The sequence below is a fragment of the Poecilia reticulata genome, linkage group LG3, assembly GCF_000633615.1.
Source record: "Poecilia reticulata strain Guanapo linkage group LG3, Guppy_female_1.0+MT, whole genome shotgun sequence".
NCBI classification, from domain to species: Eukaryota; Metazoa; Chordata; class Actinopteri; order Cyprinodontiformes; family Poeciliidae; genus Poecilia; species Poecilia reticulata.
In genome coordinates this window covers 30,626,459-30,650,629 of record NC_024333.1, presented here as the reverse complement: position 1 = coordinate 30,650,629, position 24,171 = coordinate 30,626,459, and the positions used below count along the sequence as shown (strand labels likewise).

Sequence of the window (24,171 nt, the reverse complement as noted above, 5' to 3'; positions counted from 1 at the left end):
AGTACTGTTTATTTACATTTTTATTGCTAATTGCTGCACATTGGTGAATGTTTTAAGTCCCAGTCAGTAGTTCATCAAAGTGAGACTTGGATCTTCAAATGAAGCAAAGCAGATAAAACCAAAGACGACTTTCCGCAGATTGCCAAAGGAGAAAAATGACCCAATTTTGACTTCATGTTTTGCAGCTTGAAAGATAAATCCCTGCTGATGTGACATTGAGACACTTTTATTTTACATTTGCTTTGGCTTTGCCTGATGTGTTGCATAACACTTCTTTGTTATTATTTTATCTTCTGTTTTTAAATGTATTTCACACACTTAACAGAAAAGACATTTTAGCCTAGTTACTACTGGTTCTGATTTTTTTTATTTTTTTACCGTGTTCCCTTTTTATAAATCAAGTGAATTCTCACTTCTTTAATAAACCAAGCTCATTCAATTCATTTGATTGTCCACATGTGACCCTGTTTTTTTTTTCATGCAAAGCAAAATGAAACAGATGTGCTTTAGAAGTACACACTTCAAGTGAGCACTTGTAATGGATATTATTACCAGTTTTTGTGCCTATCTACTTTTTTTTTCCCCAGAGCATGTAATTAATTATATAGAAATTTAATTTAAATTTCTACACTTTGATTAACAGCCTGTAATTCACAACTAGGTTTCAAGTTTTAATTGACTGTTGTTTTATTCTTGTGTCATGGGAGATTATTGCGCTGCCCCATTTCTTCCCAGTGAGATTTCCATGTTCCTTTCATGACATTTAGCAGCTTTGGTATTCAACCCCGAATGCATCACTAATGCACAAGGTATTAGCATGGACCGGTTAATGCTTTTTTTTCTGAGGAAAGGAGGCTTAGGTGCAGTTAAGCCCATTTAGCACCCGATATAAACACAGGTCTTAAAATGGAATATTGCGTGCTTTTTCTTGAACTTTGGCAACATCTGCATATGTTGTGTTGTCCAATGTTTTTGTGCATGTGCCTGAGTGTGTGTGCGCTAAGTTGATTAAAAATGGTATGTATAAAACAGCAAATAAAGCCCCACATTTTTTGCAATAACTTATATTTTTATGCATATAATTGCTTCAAAAACACTGTTTAATATATTCCAAATGAAAACATCAATAAAAATTTTACTAATTTTCTGTTGGTGAGGAAAACGGAACATACATTTTTGTTTTCTGGATCAATTCTAACATTTACTTTACCAAACCAAAATCTGCTACCTGTGAAACGGGATTCCAACCCAGGAATATGTTCAACGGCTCTTCAGTATATTTTGTTTTGCTCAAAAACAGCATCTTTTATGTTTCCACAATTCTTCCTGTTGTCAGCCATATCATAAATGTTGCCTTTGTTGCTTTTTTTATTATTCAACTTCATCTACAAGTAATTATTTGAAATGAAAAACAAAATGTCCAAAAGATGCACAAGTTTCATGAAATGTTCGTCTTATTCATTGAAATACTGTGTTTATTTAGTGCAACCAGTGATTGAACTAAAGTCCCAAATACTTGGCTTGTCACAGTTAATTGGAAACAAGGTCCTCGAATGCTCTAAACTGCAGAAAGATATTATGGAGCTGAACAATAAAGTTGAACCAAAACCAGGTTGCTGAGTTAAATGTTATTTTCTGTTGTTTTTTTTCCTCCTTAGTTTCAACATGGAGCCAAGTTACGACTTCCTGCACATCTATGAAGGCGAAGACTCAAACGGGCCTCTCCTTGCAAGTCTTCAAGGCAACCAGGCCCCTGAACGCATAGAAAGCAGCGGGAACAGTCTTTTCCTGGCATTCAGATCAGATGCATCACTAGGAATGTCTGGATTTGCTATTGAATATAGAGGTAATTGAAGCACAGAAAGTCCTATTTAACATGTGCTTGAGTAACGTTCATGGGACCTAAACATATGGGTCATACAATAATTTGCAATTGCCTGTTGACTGGAGTGAGCGGCAGTAGTTGAGAAGATGCAGAGTCTGTATTGTGAAATGTATAGCTGTAGTTGTGATTTCACAGTGCACAGCGCTGTGGTAACTTAAATAGATTCAGGGCAGTTGCAATACGAAAGAGAAATAGAGGTAGTTAGTTGTAGCAGAAGTAAAACTTTCTAATTGTATTCAATAAAGATGGTACCGATAGTGATAAGGCAGCACCAGTAATCACAAACAACATGTTTGAACATAGCAGTGATTCTAATTAAACTGAAAACCACAATTGGTGAGTTCATCCAGCCCTATTGATTGAGATTATCAGGTGGGTTTATTGGTTAGGGCAAATCGATGCCGTGTTGCGTGTCCAGAAAATAAAACGTACTACACGACTCTCTGCATGTTTCTGCACACAATACCACTGACGGTAATCGTCACTAAATTGTCTACTTAAGTGTTGCGATTAAAATATCAATACACGAATGCGGCTTGCGCTGTCTTGCAGACCTGATAATATTTTAATCTCTTTGCTCTTATTATTTTAAGCCCAGTAACGAGAGAAGCTGTGTTCGGCTGAAAGGGCAGGTTGTTCCACGTCTGCCTAAGAGTTGTTTACCTCCACTGATTGTGACTAATGATTTAATACCTTTTGTCAGTCTCTAACATTCGACTTACTCGTGACTAGACTCATTCTGTCTCTAATCCTGTCTTTGCTTCTTCTCGTTTCCCTCACTCCAGTTATCTGGTGGAAAGGTTCTGTTGTCTCCAACGTTTTTTTTTTTCAAGCTTTTGATTTTGTCATTATTCACTACCTCTCTCATATGCCATCCCTCCAATTTAAAAAAAAAAAAAAAACAGTCTGGATGATCTGCAACTTTCAGCTCTTTTTGCCCTGAAACTTCTCTCTGCCTGACTATTTCATTCTGTCACTGTTTTGTGCAGTGAATGCAGAAAAATGGTTCAAAGAAGACCGAGCAATACATACACAATGCCTCTTTTATTTTTGTTCTGTTTACTTTACAACTTTTGCTTGACTCATGTTTTTTTTCTCCTGATTATTTCTTATTTATCAAACATGGAGAAATATATGTATGACTAACAAAGTTAGGGAATTCAATGAGAACTTACCAGAACCCAATTAACAAATATTTATTGACACAAGGTATTAAATTTGGTTGCCAAATAAAAACATTTATGCTACTTTATCAGTTTTTGTCAAAATATTTTGCACCTTTGTCCACCAACTCACCTAATTCTTCCACATCCACAGAGAAACCAAGAGAGGCCTGTTTTGACCCTGGTAACATCATGAATGCCAGTCGGACCGGCTATGACTACAAACTAGGATCCCAGGTCTCCTACAGCTGTCACCATGGCTACACAATCATGGGTAGTGAAACCATTATGTGTGTCATGGGGCATGATGGGAAACCAGTGTGGGACAAGGCCTTGCCATCATGTAAAGGTAAGATAAGACACAAAATGATGCTTTTACTTTTAATCAGAGCTTACTGGATTTAACTAATAATAGTCTCGCAGTAGAAAGTCACTCCACTAATCAGTTTGTTTTAATTGGTGTTTAACCTGAACTAATGCAAGTGAGAGTGTTTTGTTGTTTGATTGTTTCTTAAATAACTCTCACAGGATCTAATGTAATGGAAAAGATGCGTCTCGGTTTTAGAATTTTTTACATTATAGTTCTGTGATGACAATATTGGCTGAAAAACTAAATCCTGGAAGAAAATTAATGATACAGCAACTTTGACTGAATAAAGTGCTTAGATAAATCTCAATTTATCATGACTGAATATGCTTTAGACATCTTTTGACTTGTAGTAAGTAAAATACATAGAATACTGGACGGATGTAGAGACAGAGCAGCTGTGTGACAAAAGAGACAGCAACTGATTGCATTAGATTAAATTAGCTTTACTAGAGAGAATAAAGATCTCAGAGGAACAGAAAAAAATATCTTGTCAAACATTTTTATCCTGATGTAGGTTGATGCTGCAGTAACATAGTTAATGCTTGCATGCACCTGTTACATCCACCCATAGGTGCCATGTGAGACTCCAGCAGCAGGGTTAAAATCCTACTTCAGTTGAACACATATCTGGGACGTGAACCAAAAATTAAACTGTAAACCAAATCACCAGATTTTTTCATAGTTTTATTGTCTTTCTAGGACAAGCACATTCACGGCTAACAAGGCAAGAGATTGTGAGACACGAATTGTTAAAGAGTCATTCAGAGACCGTCATAAATAATCTTTAAAGATTGACTGACATCCTTTGGATTTGCTGCACAACACATTCAAGTCCCATTTAATCTGCATTTGATGAAGCAACTAATTTTATGCAACCTTGATGTCCAACACTTTGGCTGTGAATTTTTACATTTTGAGTACATTATGTCAGTTCAGTTAGCAGTAGGAACCTCGTTATGCTACTTTCCCACCTACATCTACATTTTCAATTTTTCAGCAGTGGTAAATTGCATGTCATCCTCAATACTCACATGGTTTACAGGGAACTCACTTTAGGTAGCAGTGTCAGGCCAATTTACAATGACTGATTGTTGAAACTTGTGGAAATCAATCTGAGACTTATTGGTTCAGGATTGCCATCCTGTCTGTGTGTGAGTATGTGTTATCAGAGTTGGTCAGGTCTTGGAGGCTAAGCTGTCTTATTTGATTGGCAGCTCAAGGAGGCAATAAAGTGACACCTGCCAAAGTCCCATTAAAGCTGTGTATTTGCCTTTATGCGTGTGTGTGTGTGTGAGGAAATTGAAATGCAGATTTCCCAAAATACCTCCTAGATATAAATTTCAACAAAGCAAGGTAGAAGACATTTTGAGATTAACACGTACTGCTTCTTATTTATAGCTCATAATAATTTCATAACTCTTCTATGAAGGCTCTGTTTAATAATGTCTGACTAGTAAAGGGTGTTGGAAGTGGGAGAAGGAGAGAATAAAGATGGTGTAATTGCACTCTGAAATGCAATTTTGGAACAGCAGTGGGTAACACTGCAAGAAAAAAAACGATCCCATCAGRCATTTCATTTCATCTGCTCTGTTAGTTGTTGCTGTTTGTTTGTTCATTTCGTCATTCATTCATTCTGTGGGGAAAAAAAGCTGCCACATATAGATGTTAACCAACCAATACAGGATTTGGAAAGTTTTGTCTTGCCTTTTTTTTTTTTTTTTTTGGTGAAACTATTTATTTGAAGATGATCACTTTGAAATGGAACAAGGAGTTTAAATTGATCTCAGTCTGAAATTTGAATTTTGTTAAATGCTGAGCGTGGTATTTTTATTTTTAAATGAACATAAAGTTCATAAGATCCATCCATTTTCTTACACCTTGTCCCTCAGTGGGGTCTGGAGGGTTGCTGGTGCCTATCTCCAGCTAGCGTACCAGGCGAGAGGCGGGACGGGTCGCCAGTCTGTCCCAGGGCACACAGGACACACAACCATGCACACACACACTCACACCTAGGGGCAATTTRGAGAGGCCAATTAACCTGACAGTCATGTTTCTGGACTGTGGGAGGAAACCGGAGTACCCGGAGAAAACCCACGCATGCAGAAAGACCGGGGCCGGGAATCGAACCCAGAACCTTCTTGCTGCAAGGCAACAGCTCTACCAACTGCGCCACTGTRCAGCCCAGTTCATAAAATGAAATTAATAATTAATCTGTATGTAGGTGAGGATCTAATCTGAAGTTGAGGCTGGTGGGATATTTACACTCGCCACTGTGTGTYGATCAGGACAAACTGTAGATGGGATTTCTTTGCAATCTCCCTTTATTGAGTTGGTACAGCAGTGGTACAGATGTGCAGCAAAAGGTGGGCTTGGAGTTGGAGATGTGGTCTAGATCATAACAGAAATAAGCCCACATTAATTCACCTTGCACATTTATCCAGTACAAGTGGCAGCAGTGACACCTGCTGGCCACAAACTGACCACATATTCATCAAATGCTACGACTGATGTCTAACGAGGTTTACCCACGTRAAGTAGCKTAAAAGTCACAATAAACAGGCACATCAACATGTACGGATACTAATAAGAGCATACGAAACAGCAATAAGCCAAAATACTTGGAAAAACTACGCAACATGTACTCGCAGGTGAGAAGCTAACCATGTGCAGCATGCTACAACTGCCCGACGAACACAACGTCATCATACAGTGCAGGCGGAACTACTAAATAAAACTACCTTAACACATTTAACAACAAAACACTTACAACAAGTCAGGAACGCACATCCACCCCGACCGAAACCGTCGGGACCAGCTGCACGTTTCCACTCTCAGAGACACGGTTTTCTGCAGCTGCTTAAAGTGCCATGGAGAACTCACCACTGGGTGGCGCACCTCCCCCTACCAGGCCAAACCAACCAACACCTGGCCCAATCTGAATAACAGACAGTAATGTCCACTCGAGCCTTTGTAACACTGTAGTTCCACTTCAAAATTAGAATTAGTAAATGGGGATAATACATTTTCAACACTGTGTTGTTTTGAACAGAATTTATAAGGCCATCCATCCATTTTCTATACACCCTTGTCTCTTAGTGGGGTCAGGAGAGGTGCTGGTGCCTATCTCCAATTAATGTTCCCGGGCGAGAGGTGGGGTCACCCTGGACAGGTCGCCAGTCTGTCACAGAGACAGTCAACCATGCACACACRCACTCACACCTAGGGAGAATTTGGAGAGGCCAATTAACCTGACAGTCATGTTTTTGGACTGCGGGAGGAAACTGGAGTACATCTGGGAGAAAACCCAGAGGCGTAAATAATTTAACAATTATTTATGCATTTGTCAAAACGTATGATCAGATAGATAGTTTCTCATAATGCATAAATCAGTGTTTTTTGTCAATAATTCAAGTTTTTATGGTTGAAAGACGTAATTTCTAGGTTCATGACAACTTCATCTATTTGGACATAAATGAGTAAGTTTGTGCTTATCAGGAAAACATGTTTTTGGGATAATCCTGTTTGCAGAAAGACTCGGGTCTTTCTGCAAACTCCATGCACAAAGACCCGGGTCGGAAATCGAACCCAGAACCTTCTTATCCAGCAGAAAGATTGAAACTTATATGTGATGATGTCATAGGCCTATACTTCCACAGTATTAGTTAGAAGTGGTATCTATACAATTCTGGCTATGGTAAACATAAAATACACATAAATGCCGATATACATGCATATGTTAAGAGACACAGYCAAAATATTTATATGCACTACACAACAAGGTATAAAAATTGTGATTTAATATTTTGTACATCTGAGGCTTTTGGTTTATTTTTTATTCAACATTTTGGCTTAGTTTTTTTTAATAACTTTGTGTTTTTGTGGTGTGCTTTAAGGTCAGATTTAACCTCAAAGCACATTAAAGATCAGATCATTTATCCATTAAGAGCCTGATCTATAAATATTCCGAATAAGGAGTTCTAAATTGGTGGTGCAATCTTGTTTGTGTGTTGATTGTAGATCAGGCTTGCTTATGCTATATGTATCGGCTGGTGAGTTTGTGATTCTGACAATATGGTAAACCTGCTATGGCAAACAAACTTGTATATAAGCAGATCTCGAAACAGATCAATATAAAAATAGGCTCTGATTCTGTTGGATAAAATATCAAATTTCTTTATATTTAGTCTAAATCCATCACATTACTCTTTTAATCATTTTGTGACTTCATTTGAAATGAAATGTTTACTTACTTATGAGACGGCAATTAGTCAGAAACTCGTTGCCAAAGTTTTAACAGGAAAATATTTAACAAGCTGTTAAATTGAGATTTCCAGACAGTCAAAACAAGCTTTTTAATTATTCGTGTAGGTTTTAAGAAAGATGGCCTTGTGCACTGAAAAGAGAGAATGGAGCTCCAACTTAAAAAAAAAAAAAGTTAATCTGTTACATATAATCAAATTAAGTTAGTCAAATTGACTTTTTGTTGTTGTTATGTTGTAGCGTAACAACTTAATACACTTGATATATTTACTTAAACTTAATTAGATGAGTTGAAAATTWTTTTTTTTTAAGTTGGATCACCCATTTTCTTTTTTCAGTGTGTGGAGAGAAGGAGCTGGTGTGCTTGCGTTTGTGAACAATGTCAAACCAGCACTCTTGTCATCCAAGGGTAATCCCAGTGCTCTAAGCTAACGGAGAGATCCTGCTCTTTTTTAATTTTCCAATCTTTTTGGCTTGTAATCTGACTGGAACAGGTATTGCAATAAGAATGGGGGAGAAAGTAMAAAAATATCTAGCTATATGATGTTTAAAGGATGCAGAGTTGATATCAAAATCATTATGAATGGTCGTTCACCCATTCAAACACACATTGATATGCTAATTGTGGTAAGCTACATTGTAGCCACTGGAACCAGTACTATTAAAAAAGTCCTATTCAGGAAATAATATACCAGTTCTACTGTATTTCACAGTTTTAAGGACTTCAGTTTTTAAAAAGATCTTAAACATTTTTTTTTTCCTATTTCTTGTACCCATGTTAATTTCAGATTTAGTAATTCTGTTGTCTTGCACATCCACATGCATAAACAGATCATAAAATGGTTGCTTCAGTTTAGAGGAAGTCTGTAAGCTACTTCACAAAGTCAAAGCAGAAGAATGTAACAAAGTCTTGTCATACTCAGTAATTTTGCTCCCCAACTCCCGTGACTCCATTTCCACATTGGATTTTCTCGCCACATAGTTAGGGAAGTTTCTTAGCCTCTGTCTGTCTCTCTATCTTTGGGCAGCTCTCGGGGCTTTTAGACCAAACTCATTAGACGGGGTGAGACCTCTTTAAATAATACATCTCCACTTACACTCCCTCCACATTCGTTCTTCCTCCTTTTAATCCTCTTCTCAACGCGTACTTCTTTCCTCTTCCTCTGTCCTTCCCCTTAACAACTGCTGGCTCTTATTTTACTTTCCTCCCACCATCTATGTCTGTCTCTGATTTACTCTGTATTTTCCTTTCACCTTTTCTCTCAAGCTTCCTCACCCTTTCTTGCTTTGACTCTCTCACACACACACACACACGCACACACACACGCACACTTGCGCGGACACACATATAAACACCTCCCAATTCAAACCGCTCTTTTATTGGTTTCCATGGTAACTAAGAGCTGGTGCGAGAAAGAAGGAATTCTCTGTGACTGTTGATGGGGGTGTGTGTGTGTGTGTGTGTGTGTGTGTATTTGAGTGTTTGCGTGCATTGATATGTGTGTGTGGCTCCATGCAAGAAAGGAGGAGAGATACAGAGAAAGAGATAAAGTAAGAGACTATTATRGAGTGCCGCCTAGAGGCAATAAGCACATACACAAACACACACTTTCACCAGCACACACACACTTAAGCATAAATCAGGGTGCACCACTCATCTGCTTGAAAAACTAAAGGCTGAATCATTTAACAATTATTTATGCATTTGTCAAAACGTATGATCAGATAGATAGTTTCTCATAATGCRTAARTCAGTGTTTCTTGTCCTTAGTAATTCACGTTTTTATTGTTGAAAGAAGTATTTTCTAGGTTCATGACAACTTCATCTATTTGGACATAAATGAGTAAGTTTGTGCTTATCAGGAAAACATGTTTTTGGGATAATCCTGTTTGTCACCMKTCATACACYGCTCACTGACAGCTTGCAGCAACAGTTTGGGGATCGGAAGCACAAGCCTAAGCTTCATACAGCCAGTCGAAATTTCAGTCAGTCACAACTTATTAACGACACATTGTGCTTAAATAAGCTCGATAGCTAACCATTACTGATAGAAATACATATTACTATGATCATCAGGATCAATAAAGTCAGTGTAAAGTTAGTTAATCTAAGATGAAACTCMAAAAATGTTAGGCCCTTTAAATTTTTAGACCACAAACRTGTCTTTACAGATCAGGGATGTCCTACGTCAGCCCTCAAGAGCCAGAGTCCTGCAGATTTTCGATGTGATCCTGCTCTGACACTAGAGTTCAAATGACTAAAATCTTCTTATTCCAGTGTATATCTATTAAAATGAGTAAATCCCTTTTATCTGAAACTGTTATTGGTCTGGGTATATTATTTATATTATTTCTATGCTTAAAAGCTGATAAAGATAAAGATCAAGTTATCTGAATAGACATAAAAAAACGGTTCAACCTAGATWACTTCTTTTAACATGCCATACAAATGTTATTCACTTGCATTTAATAAATACTTGAATATACTGTAAATGTTTGGTTTAAACAGGCATTTTATGAGACCAAAATGCAGTTGGATATATTTGTGAGGAACACCACTTATTTTATTTWTTTTWCCTCATTGTAATTATATCAATGACACAAATTAGTTGAAATATACAWATTTTTTCCATATTTTAGCTGGTCTGAAACATTTATTAAAATAACTTCCATCCAGTGTAAATCTAAGTAAGATCRTGTTGCTTTGTAACAACAGTTTTTTGCAACAACGATGTTACATTATTCATCTGATAAAAAAGACAATGGTACTGTTCCAAGATCAACAGGCAGGATTACAAAGGTTTTAAATCAAGAAAACAAATCCCAAAACAAAGATCATATTTCAGTGTTCTCTGGTGACCAACGCAAGCAGTGGATTTGGTAAGCTTACTATTTTCATGCAGAAAAATGTACATACYGTAATTTATTTAGTGAKATAGAACCAAGTGTATGTTTGTGATTAAAAGTTGGCAACTGAAAACCTGTTACTGCCAGTTTGCATTTTTAATTTGAATTATCTATAAGAACTGAACTGTGATAATTCATTTAAGTAGTAATAAAAAATCCTGGATTCAGGAACCATTAAATTCTCTCTTCTCTGAGCGCTATCCAAAGTGTAACGTGAGAGAGAGGCTATTGCTACTGATATAAAGTTATTACATTATCTTATATTGCTCAGCGTCTATTAAACTATAATCTCATAAAATTAAGATTTATTTCCCCCTTATTAGTTTGAATTAAGATTTCCTCTGTCTGCCACCTAGTTTTAACATCAGTGCTGTTTTTGGATAAAACCAAACAGCAGATCTACCCAAAAACCTTGAAGGTGTCATATTTACCATAGACTTCTTTCCATAAAACAACAACAAAAAACAATCTAAACATTTATGTCTGGCTTTTGGTCTGAAATCATCATTTAAAAAGACAACATTTCCATCTACATAGCAAGTCTGCAGATACTTCACTGTCGATCCAGTGCTGTGATGGGACCTTGAGTGTGTTGCATTTAACGGCTACAAATGTCAATGAGCTGCAACAACATTGGGCCATAATATATCAATAGTGAAGAGTCTGATTAAATCATTCACTTACTGCTGCTAAGGTCGACTCTACACATTCCATGATACGACTGTATCATGGGTTATATTAGTTTTTCCCCCATGACTGTATGTCCATATATCATTACATATGTAATATTAGAGTTATACTAGCTGGTTATGATGTGCACATGTTTCACTCACAGCTTATTCACAAATTTAAGTTTGATATTCTCCAGGAAAAGATAAAGTTATTATAAATGCTGTGAATGTACTGTTTAAAATACTGCAATTTTTTTTTTCCTGAGCTGTTAGTCATCTGTTAATACTTTCACGTGTGTATTTGGGCAGTAGAAGAAAAAAAAAAACAACAGATATATTGGTAGTGAGAGGTAGGACTGCTGAAGTCTCATGTATGTGTGTAGATGATCAAAGTATACGGCTGTGTGATAGAAGGAGACTGACTTGTATGGCTTTTTTTTTTTTTTGCATTTATTTGTGTGTGTTTGAGGGAGAGGGTGTGAGTGATCAAAGCATGTGTATGGAGGCTTCTGATGAGGCTGACACCCGAGCCTAGAGCAGCACCACCGGAGGATTGTGGGTAGATGAAGACAAGACCTCTAGACCCAAGGGTTTGAAAACGAGAGAACAGTAAAAGTCAATCCAAAATATCAATCAATATCACAGCCTAAGGTCAGGGGGAGAAGTGAAAAAAAGGGGGTTATTACTGTGGAGCTTTAGGAAACAAGAAGAAAATAGAAAGAAGCAGAAGTGGAGTGAAGTAAGATGAGTGGGTGGATATGAAACAACTTTATACAAGAAAAGTGGAAACGAAGTTTTGAAAGAATTTTTACTTCACTATTTGGAACAATTTCCCTGAGCAAATCTTGGCTAACATAATGGACCGAGTCGTAATGTGTACGCGTCTGGTCTCATAGACTTTGGCACATCTTACAGAAAAGTCCTCGGGGGCTCACGAATGCCCTACTGTGAAAACTGAAAGTGCTTGAGGGCTCTCTGGTGTACTTTTTGAGCCTTTCATGCTCAGTTTTCACAAGACCAAAATGCTGACGTTTTTACTTGAAAGAGTAACCCTCAAGGGTGTGTTTAAGGGGATGTTTCCAGCTAATAACTGGTAGCATTTAAGCTTTATGATCCTGTACAAAAAGATCACATCCTCRCATCTCAGCACTAGAGCCCCCTGACTTTGGCAGCAGATTAATTCACAAAGTGTTGTTCCGTGTGTCTTAGAGCAGGATCAAACTTTGAACTCGTACGCTCTCGCATTTTCAACAAGCACAGGGGCGATGATAATTAAAATCTGTTAAGGGTCACAGCTAATGACGTTGGTGGATAATAGATCTGACCCTCGGAGGTTCACGCCGTAGCAACCGCAACAAGACAAGACGAGTACAGGGCCAGAGAGGGCGAAGAGGAGAGGAATGAAAATGTGYGGGGAGAATGTGTTGTGTGTGTTGGGGGAGATGACATTGACCGATGGGCTTCTTGCAGCTGTTTTGTGCACTCACTTTCAGAGACACTTACATAAAGGTCAGTGACCTCTGCCTTATTAAGAGCATAAGTGTGCACACACCCACATACTGTTYATGGACAAGAGTTCTTGCTCTCTCTGGGATGCAAAAGATGAATTGAGCCAGAGTCGGGCCTGTTTCTCACAGGTCTTGCTGCTGCTGAATGCGTTAATAGGCTTTTTAAGACAACACTGCTGTGCTGCAGATCACATACTGTTTTCGAGCGCCGGTTGCAAAAGTTTAGTCACTTAGTGTTTGTCCCGCTGGTTTTTTTTTTTTTTTCTTTATATTCAGAAAAATGAGCCATCTAGAGAGGGTTTGGCAAAAAGAATACATGCAGCAAATGTGCTTTTCAAAAGTTAAAATCAAGTTTTTAATCTAATGTGGAGATAATTATGCTTCTGGAGTCAGCTGCTGTGTTGTTTCTATTAGTAGGATGTCTTTATTTCAGAGTCATCTGCAATCTACTACTAAAAGTCACAGCATCAACATTACATTTCTTAGTTTCACATAAGGAGATGCAAGATGCATAAAAAAAATACTAATAATGTTCATGACTGTGTCCTTGTACTCACCTACAAATGTAAATCAAATAGCAATACATTTTATGTTATTTTATGTTACATAACCAAAGGCAAACATTTTTTTTGTTCACTAATAAACCTTTGAGCCAAGTATAGTTGGCTTTATGCAAAAGAGAACAGAACAAGGATGTCTACTGAACACTACAAGGAGATACGAATCCGAGAAAACATAACTAGACCAGTTTTCCGATTGTAAGTGGATGTCCGAGGTTTTTAGACAGTAGTAACTTATTTACTTATTTTTAACTCTTCATTATCTTTGTGTTTATGACTGTGAGCCAAGCGCCCTGTTTCCTGGAAACACTGCAACGACATTCACATAACTGCATATGTTTATAATGAGAAGTTTCCAAGAAAAAGGACATTTTGATCTAACGTGGCTGTTTCACTGCCACATTTGAATGTTAAAAGTTTAACACKGTGTTAGCACTGAATCAAGGTGGAGGCATTTCTCTTTTGCTTTCTGCTATCTGATTAAACCTGCCAGTGGGGAGATGAAACTAATACAAAAACGACATACAGAAGTGAGCTAATAAATTTGGAAATAAATCTTCTGGTCCTCTCTCTGCCACATAAATCATGTGACAAATTGAGTGTTGTAGCAGCAATTCCAATTATACATACAGGTGAGTGGAAGCGAATCCATGCTTTGATATATGGAGTGATCAAAATTAACAAACCAAGTTCTTGTAAAACAGCCATCTAAAGCTCAGAGCTCGCAGGTTGAATGCTGCTTGGCCTGCAAGATCAAATTTTATACGCAATTTCATAGCCCCATGATTATTACACAAAAGGATAAAACTACTGTTCCCAGATTTCACTAGAACAACACATTTGATGTGTATCTTTGTTTTTAGTGTGTTTTCTATCATTTCATTATGTGCTGGAATGATAGTGTGTGTTTGGATTTCCACTGATTATTAATTATTAATAATTATAGCATCAGAACTACCCAAATTTATTTTAAAATCGGATAGCTCTGACGCTAATATAATAAACTTCAGAAGAATGTATGTTTATAACACTGTTATTATGCATACCACTGGTAAACTGGCTGTCTCAGTTGTCCCTTTCAGAGACCTGGAATCATTGTATCATTTCCAACTTCTCTGTTCTAAAAATGTCCATAAAGAGGAGAGTCATACTTGTTGATAATGTATTGAAGGATAGAAGCAAATTGGTTCCTCTAGAGTGTTCTAAATTTACTTGATTTTGCTAACAGCTTAAATTATTTCTCCTTGTGTGGAYAGCTCCGTGTGGAGGACACTACAGCGGATCTGAGGGTGTTGTTTTATCCCCAAACTATCCTTTAAACTACACCATGAGACAGATGTGTTCCTATCACATCACTGTGTCCCCACAGTTTGGTAAGTGCTTCATTATCGACACTGAACACGGTTGCTTTCAAAGTTATACTAATACAGGTAATACTAAGGTGTTTTTTCTCTCTCTCCATACTTTCTTCTCTGACATTTGCAGTGGTATTTGGTCAGTTTGCTGTTTTCCAGACGGCAATGAATGACTCAGTGGAGCTTTTTGATGGAGCCAATGATAATGCTCGACTGCTCAGCTCCCTGGCTGGATCCCATTCAGGTGAGTATGTTGACTAGTTCTAGCTCTAAACCTCACACAGGTGAGAGACTTCAATGTGTTTACAGAGTATCGCCAACCTTACTGTTAAGCTGCTAGCATGCTCACCATAGTCATGAAGGCCTTCAATTATGGAAAAGCACCTATTCAGTCGCAACATTTCTTTTTCTGTAATTTTTGTTCTTTAATCCTCCTTACCTTTATTGAATTGAATTGAGTTTATTGCCATTGTATGCGTGTACAATACGTTTAAAAGGATAAAACATTAAAGAAAATTTAAGAAGGGTTATTAATGAAAATGGGTGTAGGGAAAAAAAAATAGCCCCCTTGGCTGCAGAACGGGGTCACACCAGTCGTTATTGCAATTTATTCGACAGTGATTTATTTGGTGAAAATTTATTATGGGATGTCTTCACAAGAAGAAATCAGCAGAGCAGAGAGTCTCAGTGGTACGGCACGATCTGCAGTACAGGAGCCGAACCCTCCATGGGTTTGCATACCCTCCAACTTTGAGTCATCCAAGCTTGGCAGAGCTTTGAATCATTGCACAGTAACACACCGTGCATTGATTAAATCTGACAGCTGTTGCAAAATCGATGCATATCACAAAATTTGAGGAATGTAATATGAGGAAATATTGATTAACATTGCTCATGGCGAACTGTGATGCCATTGCTTTTGAGTTTTACTTCATATATAAGTTTCTGTGTCATTGCTAGCAGGCACACTGCAGGGAAATATCCATGAATGTGACATTAGGTTTCCCTCTCTGGAGATCGTGTATTCGTCAATTTTGTGTTCATCAAAAGATTGGACTCCAGCTCAGAAACCTTCCTTAAACTGTTTAGGTGCCAAATAGTTTGATCATAGAAGCAAACAATAATAAATTGTAAATAATCTTTAGAAAGCATTTATCTACATGCTTGTGGAATTATGAACACGTTTTTTTTTTTTTTTTTTTTTTTTTTGTAGATGCCATGGTTTCTTTCAGAAATGGTGCTGCAATTTAAATCATTATGTTTCCAGGTACAATTCGTTTAAATAGGACAAGAGCCAGCTTGAATAGCATTCAGATGTGTGACTTATTCCCGAGTTCATTGTGGTTTGTGTTTTCTGTTTTTGGAATGGAAAACAATCAAACACAGCAGGCTATAGAAAATAATGTCATCTATATCATTCTTACATACACCTACACACACACACACACGCACACACACACACACACACGCATATACACACATATAGAGGGGCAAACAGCTTTGTGTTGCATTGTTCCATCTAACTGGTTGATTATCTTGGCACGGAAACAAATTAACACACAAGCATCTCTATAAAGCCCACTCACACACACGCGCACATGCACACATCATGACAGTGCTAATGATGATTCTAAATGTCAGCCACACCAGGCCACATTTGCCTCATTTATTACTGTTACTTCCTCTGTCTGTCTTTGTGGGGGGGTTTTCACTTTAAATCTGTGTGTGACTGTTAAATGATGTGCAATGTTTATATTTAACCATAAAAGGGAAATATAAAGTGATATCTGCTGAAAAATAATCAGAATAAACCAGTGTAGTTAAGTGTAGACAGTTAGGTAAGTACTTAGTGTTAAACAGTGAACCACGGCTGTTGTGTGTGCATGGATGTTTATATGGAACCGTTGTATTAATTGATTTATTACATTTTTTTATGTGTAACATTTCTCTTAAAACTAATGTTTAAAAGACACATTTATGCTGGTTTCAGTTTTTAACTTTAGCTTAAATATCATGTTTTACGTGTGTAATTATTTCAGGAGAGACATTGCCGCTGGCAACATCCAATCAGATCATGCTTCGGTTCAATGCCAAGAGCGGCCAGTCAGCTAAAGGTTTTCATTTTGTCTACCAAGGTAACTCGTTGCTGTTTATTTCTTAGATGAAATATGTTTTCCCCACTTAAATACAGATGCATCTCACAAAAAAAATTACATGGTTTACTAACTATTTTAAAAAATGTTAAAACACGTCAGTTTTTTTATGTCGGTTTTTACCCTCAGTAAATTTGTGGGTTCATGGCTTACAGCTTTTAATAATCCAAAATTCAGTTTCTTTTATAGAATATTAAATCACATGAGTCTGAAAACCTGTTTACTAATGAATTTAATTATTCTCTTTCAATACAATTGAACGTATCTCTTCATTGTAGCTGTGCCTCGCACAAGCGACAGTCAGTGCAGCTCAGTGCCAGAGCCTCGGTACGGCAGACGAATCGGCTCGGAGTTCTCAGCCGGCTCCGTTGTCCGTTTCGAGTGCAGTCCTGGGTATCTTTTGAAAGGATCCAGCGCAATTCGATGCCAGGCTGTACCAGGTGCCCTCGCACAGTGGAACGCATCGACACCTACATGTATAGGTGAGGAGATCAGACCTGCGTAATATTAAGACTGCAACTGGCAAATCCACACACATCCAAAATGAAGCTTGCCACTGGATTTTGATTAAATAAGTCAGAAGTTGCACAAAAGACCATCAGTTTGTAGGGATCWCAGAATTTTGACCGACAAACTACTAAAACAAAAAATAATATGGCTTTCAACAAATGCAAATCACATTTTTAGATACCTTTTTCAAAGATTTGTTAGATAAATTTAATTTATGCTTAGAAATATTTTTGACTTTCCTCTCTGTTCTAAAATATTTTGAATTTTACATAAATTTAGTTATGTTTTAATAGATGTAGTAAAAAGATTAGACATTATTTAATTAACATTAAATTTAATAAGCAATATTTGGAAAAACTCAGATATACATTGTTACAGCATTTCCAGAAGAAAGAAATGACATTGTAGCACTGCTAAGGAAAGAACAGGTTGGACACCAGTGAGGTCTGAGAAGTGACTTTACATAAAGAGAAATGAAAACATTTTAACCTATTAAGTAGTTTTGCCTTGGTTAATTATATTGCAATAGACAACAAAAGTAACTGTTTTTATTTTCACTACAATTTTAGCAAACTTTATCTATGCCAATGTGAAACCTTTCACTGTTGAGAGCTGGCATTTTGCAAACATGTAAATAATTTAATGTATTCTTGCTCCGTTCAAACCATCATTCTGTTTTTTTTATTTTTTATTATTATTTTAGGCTATATTCCATCGTCCTGTCCTAATTAAAACCTACTTGGTGTATAAATTTTGCCAAAAATGTATATTTTATGCCTCCGTTTTAGTTCCCTGCAGTGGCAATTTGACTGAACGTCGAGGTACAATATTGTCTCCTGGCTATCCTGAGCCATACCCTAATGCTCTAAACTGTCTGTGGAGGATCCATGTCAGTGAAGGAGCAGGAATACAGGTACACACATATATATGCAGTTAGACTGTCGCTCTTTAATGCACCAGTTGTACAGGATTGTTGTAGTTTTGCAAGTGATTATTGTTGTTTTGTTGTTAGATCCAAGTTATGACGTTTGCGACAGAACACAACTGGGACTCTCTGGAGATCTATGATGGAGGGGACATGACAGCTCCAAAACTGGGATCCTTTTCAGGTATGACAGCTTGAGCGGTCAAACATGTCAGATACATAAAACTGCAGATGACATAAAAAATAAAAAAAAATAAAAAATTGGCTGTATGGCACATGATTATTCCTTAACTAAAGAGACACACAATAATTGTTTAGCATTGTAAAAATATGTTTAAGTGTTTGGTGTAGTTCTAACCTCAAATAGTGAACAATAATTATTAGAAATGGAGAAAAAGGATAGAGAAAGAGTGACACTAAGAAGAGAGTCACTAATAAAGTATAACCTTTTACAATTTCCCTGTAGAGTTTCCCTTGTGCCCTGCCCCAAGCACATATCTGTCTCACAGCTACCTCACATAAGACATGCCACATATAGGGCAATACACACACACACACACACACACACACCCAAATTTAATATATAACTGTACCCTTTTATAAAGAATGCACCTGGGAGCTGGCCACTACTACCATGTTGATCTAATGCTGACCACTGAGCACCTTTAGTCAGGCAGATAAAACTGCTTCTCTTTAAAATGCTTTTTGGCAATAGAGAAATTCTGTGCAGCTTTTGCAGGTGTTGTTTTTGTGTTTCAGTTTTAAGCACAAAAACTGCAAATTGTGCACGAGTTTTATTGACTTTTACCACATGAATAGTATAATGTCATATCATCACACTATTAGTAGAAATAGAAAAATGAGTTTATTCCCCAAAATCAAGTGTTTGGAATAAACCGAGTATATATCTTATCATTTGTAGTAAAGCAGTTTTATCCTGAAAATGTTGGTTGGGGCTTTAGTTTTGCAGCTAAAATGTTTTTCTATAACAGCCAGATTTGTCTTTTTTGTAACATCTGTCTCACACAATGAGACACCATGAATGAAAATGTCACAGTGATGAGCCGATGATATTATACACTCTCCTGCTGAGCTATGCAAGCACTTTGTCTACACTGATGAAGATTTCCTTATCTTGGGATACTGAATGATCAGAGCTGCTTCATCTGAAATACCTGACCTTCYCTTTGATAAATTARCCCAATATTTTCTGCATTTGTTACTTGAGGGTGCTCAGAATGTGAATAGTGTTATACTTTGATCAAGTTACACTTTTGAAAGTATTTGTAATTTTCTTCTTTTTTCTTAANTGTTGCTTTGTAACAACAGTTTTTTGCAACAACGATGTTACATTATTCATCTGATAAAAAAGACAATGGTACTGTTCCAAGATCAACAGGCAGGATTACAAAGGTTTTAAATCAAGAAAACAAATCCCAAAACAAAGATCATATTTCAGTGTTCTCTGGTGACCAACGCAAGCAGTGGATTTGGTAAGCTTACTATTTTCATGCAGAAAAATGTACATACYGTAATTTATTTAGTGAKATAGAACCAAGTGTATGTTTGTGATTAAAAGTTGGCAACTGAAAACCTGTTACTGCCAGTTTGCATTTTTAATTTGAATTATCTATAAGAACTGAACTGTGATAATTCATTTAAGTAGTAATAAAAAATCCTGGATTCAGGAACCATTAAATTCTCTCTTCTCTGAGCGCTATCCAAAGTGTAACGTGAGAGAGAGGCTATTGCTACTGATATAAAGTTATTACATTATCTTATATTGCTCAGCGTCTATTAAACTATAATCTCATAAAATTAAGATTTATTTCCCCCTTATTAGTTTGAATTAAGATTTCCTCTGTCTGCCACCTAGTTTTAACATCAGTGCTGTTTTTGGATAAAACCAAACAGCAGATCTACCCAAAAACCTTGAAGGTGTCATATTTACCATAGACTTCTTTCCATAAAACAACAACAAAAAACAATCTAAACATTTATGTCTGGCTTTTGGTCTGAAATCATCATTTAAAAAGACAACATTTCCATCTACATAGCAAGTCTGCAGATACTTCACTGTCGATCCAGTGCTGTGATGGGACCTTGAGTGTGTTGCATTTAACGGCTACAAATGTCAATGAGCTGCAACAACATTGGGCCATAATATATCAATAGTGAAGAGTCTGATTAAATCATTCACTTACTGCTGCTAAGGTCGACTCTACACATTCCATGATACGACTGTATCATGGGTTATATTAGTTTTTCCCCCATGACTGTATGTCCATATATCATTACATATGTAATATTAGAGTTATACTAGCTGGTTATGATGTGCACATGTTTCACTCACAGCTTATTCACAAATTTAAGTTTGATATTCTCCAGGAAAAGATAAAGTTATTATAAATGCTGTGAATGTACTGTTTAAAATACTGCAATTTTTTTTTTCCTGAGCTGTTAGTCATCTGTTAATACTTTCACGTGTGTATTTGGGCAGTAGAAGAAAAAAAAAAACAACAGATATATTGGTAGTGAGAGGTAGGACTGCTGAAGTCTCATGTATGTGTGTAGATGATCAAAGTATACGGCTGTGTGATAGAAGGAGACTGACTTGTATGGCTTTTTTTTTTTTTTGCATTTATTTGTGTGTGTTTGAGGGAGAGGGTGTGAGTGATCAAAGCATGTGTATGGAGGCTTCTGATGAGGCTGACACCCGAGCCTAGAGCAGCACCACCGGAGGATTGTGGGTAGATGAAGACAAGACCTCTAGACCCAAGGGTTTGAAAACGAGAGAACAGTAAAAGTCAATCCAAAATATCAATCAATATCACAGCCTAAGGTCAGGGGGAGAAGTGAAAAAAAGGGGGTTATTACTGTGGAGCTTTAGGAAACAAGAAGAAAATAGAAAGAAGCAGAAGTGGAGTGAAGTAAGATGAGTGGGTGGATATGAAACAACTTTATACAAGAAAAGTGGAAACGAAGTTTTGAAAGAATTTTTACTTCACTATTTGGAACAATTTCCCTGAGCAAATCTTGGCTAACATAATGGACCGAGTCGTAATGTGTACGCGTCTGGTCTCATAGACTTTGGCACATCTTACAGAAAAGTCCTCGGGGGCTCACGAATGCCCTACTGTGAAAACTGAAAGTGCTTGAGGGCTCTCTGGTGTACTTTTTGAGCCTTTCATGCTCAGTTTTCACAAGACCAAAATGCTGACGTTTTTACTTGAAAGAGTAACCCTCAAGGGTGTGTTTAAGGGGATGTTTCCAGCTAATAACTGGTAGCATTTAAGCTTTATGATCCTGTACAAAAAGATCACATCCTCRCATCTCAGCACTAGAGCCCCCTGACTTTGGCAGCAGATTAATTCACAAAGTGTTGTTCCGTGTGTCTTAGAGCAGGATCAAACTTTGAACTCGTACGCTCTCGCATTTTCAACAAGCACAGGGGCGATGATAATTAAAATCTGTTAAGGGTCACAGCTAATGACGTTGGTGGATAATAGATCTGACCCTCGGAGGTTCACGCCGTAGCAACCGCAACAAGACAAGACGAGTACAGGGCCAGAGAGGGCGAAGAGGAGAGGAATGAAAATGTGYGGGGAGAATGTGTTGTGTGTGTTGGGGGAGATGACATTGACCGATGGGCTTCTTGCAGCTGTTTTGTGCACTCACTTTCAGAGACACTTACATAAAGGTCAGTGACCTCTGCCTTATTAAGAGCATAAGTGTGCACACACCCACATACTGTTYATGGACAAGAGTTCTTGCTCTCTCTGGGATGCAAAAGATGAATTGAGCCAGAGTCGGGCCTGTTTCTCACAGGTCTTGCTGCTGCTGAATGCGTTAATAGGCTTTTTAAGACAACACTGCTGTGCTGCAGATCACATACTGTTTTCGAGCGCCGGTTGCAAAAGTTTAGTCACTTAGTGTTTGTCCCGCTGGTTTTTTTTTTTTTTTCTTTATATTCAGAAAAATGAGCCATCTAGAGAGGGTTTGGCAAAAAGAATACATGCAGCAAATGTGCTTTTCAAAAGTTAAAATCAAGTTTTTAATCTAATGTGGAGATAATTATGCTTCTGGAGTCAGCTGCTGTGTTGTTTCTATTAGTAGGATGTCTTTATTTCAGAGTCATCTGCAATCTACTACTAAAAGTCACAGCATCAACATTACATTTCTTAGTTTCACATAAGGAGATGCAAGATGCATAAAAAAAATACTAATAATGTTCATGACTGTGTCCTTGTACTCACCTACAAATGTAAATCAAATAGCAATACATTTTATGTTATTTTATGTTACATAACCAAAGGCAAACATTTTTTTTGTTCACTAATAAACCTTTGAGCCAAGTATAGTTGGCTTTATGCAAAAGAGAACAGAACAAGGATGTCTACTGAACACTACAAGGAGATACGAATCCGAGAAAACATAACTAGACCAGTTTTCCGATTGTAAGTGGATGTCCGAGGTTTTTAGACAGTAGTAACTTATTTACTTATTTTTAACTCTTCATTATCTTTGTGTTTATGACTGTGAGCCAAGCGCCCTGTTTCCTGGAAACACTGCAACGACATTCACATAACTGCATATGTTTATAATGAGAAGTTTCCAAGAAAAAGGACATTTTGATCTAACGTGGCTGTTTCACTGCCACATTTGAATGTTAAAAGTTTAACACKGTGTTAGCACTGAATCAAGGTGGAGGCATTTCTCTTTTGCTTTCTGCTATCTGATTAAACCTGCCAGTGGGGAGATGAAACTAATACAAAAACGACATACAGAAGTGAGCTAATAAATTTGGAAATAAATCTTCTGGTCCTCTCTCTGCCACATAAATCATGTGACAAATTGAGTGTTGTAGCAGCAATTCCAATTATACATACAGGTGAGTGGAAGCGAATCCATGCTTTGATATATGGAGTGATCAAAATTAACAAACCAAGTTCTTGTAAAACAGCCATCTAAAGCTCAGAGCTCGCAGGTTGAATGCTGCTTGGCCTGCAAGATCAAATTTTATACGCAATTTCATAGCCCCATGATTATTACACAAAAGGATAAAACTACTGTTCCCAGATTTCACTAGAACAACACATTTGATGTGTATCTTTGTTTTTAGTGTGTTTTCTATCATTTCATTATGTGCTGGAATGATAGTGTGTGTTTGGATTTCCACTGATTATTAATTATTAATAATTATAGCATCAGAACTACCCAAATTTATTTTAAAATCGGATAGCTCTGACGCTAATATAATAAACTTCAGAAGAATGTATGTTTATAACACTGTTATTATGCATACCACTGGTAAACTGGCTGTCTCAGTTGTCCCTTTCAGAGACCTGGAATCATTGTATCATTTCCAACTTCTCTGTTCTAAAAATGTCCATAAAGAGGAGAGTCATACTTGTTGATAATGTATTGAAGGATAGAAGCAAATTGGTTCCTCTAGAGTGTTCTAAATTTACTTGATTTTGCTAACAGCTTAAATTATTTCTCCTTGTGTGGAYAGCTCCGTGTGGAGGACACTACAGCGGATCTGAGGGTGTTGTTTTATCCCCAAACTATCCTTTAAACTACACCATGAGACAGATGTGTTCCTATCACATCACTGTGTCCCCACAGTTTGGTAAGTGCTTCATTATCGACACTGAACACGGTTGCTTTCAAAGTTATACTAATACAGGTAATACTAAGGTGTTTTTTCTCTCTCTCCATACTTTCTTCTCTGACATTTGCAGTGGTATTTGGTCAGTTTGCTGTTTTCCAGACGGCAATGAATGACTCAGTGGAGCTTTTTGATGGAGCCAATGATAATGCTCGACTGCTCAGCTCCCTGGCTGGATCCCATTCAGGTGAGTATGTTGACTAGTTCTAGCTCTAAACCTCACACAGGTGAGA

General features: G+C 37.2%; 1 protein-coding gene across 1 annotated transcript in view; it reads left to right on the top strand.

Annotated features, from left to right (window-relative positions):
• Positions 1-24,171, top strand: part of LOC103462895 (CUB and sushi domain-containing protein 1) — a 221,121-nt gene that overhangs the window by 110,310 nt on the left and 86,640 nt on the right. The window contains exons 26-35 of the mRNA XM_017303877.1: positions 1,659-1,846; positions 3,203-3,397; positions 14,581-14,697; positions 14,810-14,923; positions 16,719-16,814; positions 17,111-17,314; positions 18,131-18,255; positions 18,355-18,451; positions 23,783-23,899; positions 24,012-24,125. Coding sequence (XP_017159366.1) covers positions 1,659-1,846; positions 3,203-3,397; positions 14,581-14,697; positions 14,810-14,923; positions 16,719-16,814; positions 17,111-17,314; positions 18,131-18,255; positions 18,355-18,451; positions 23,783-23,899; positions 24,012-24,125 — 1,367 coding nt within the window. The remainder of the gene's footprint in view (positions 1-1,658; positions 1,847-3,202; positions 3,398-14,580; positions 14,698-14,809; positions 14,924-16,718; positions 16,815-17,110; positions 17,315-18,130; positions 18,256-18,354; positions 18,452-23,782; positions 23,900-24,011; positions 24,126-24,171) is intronic.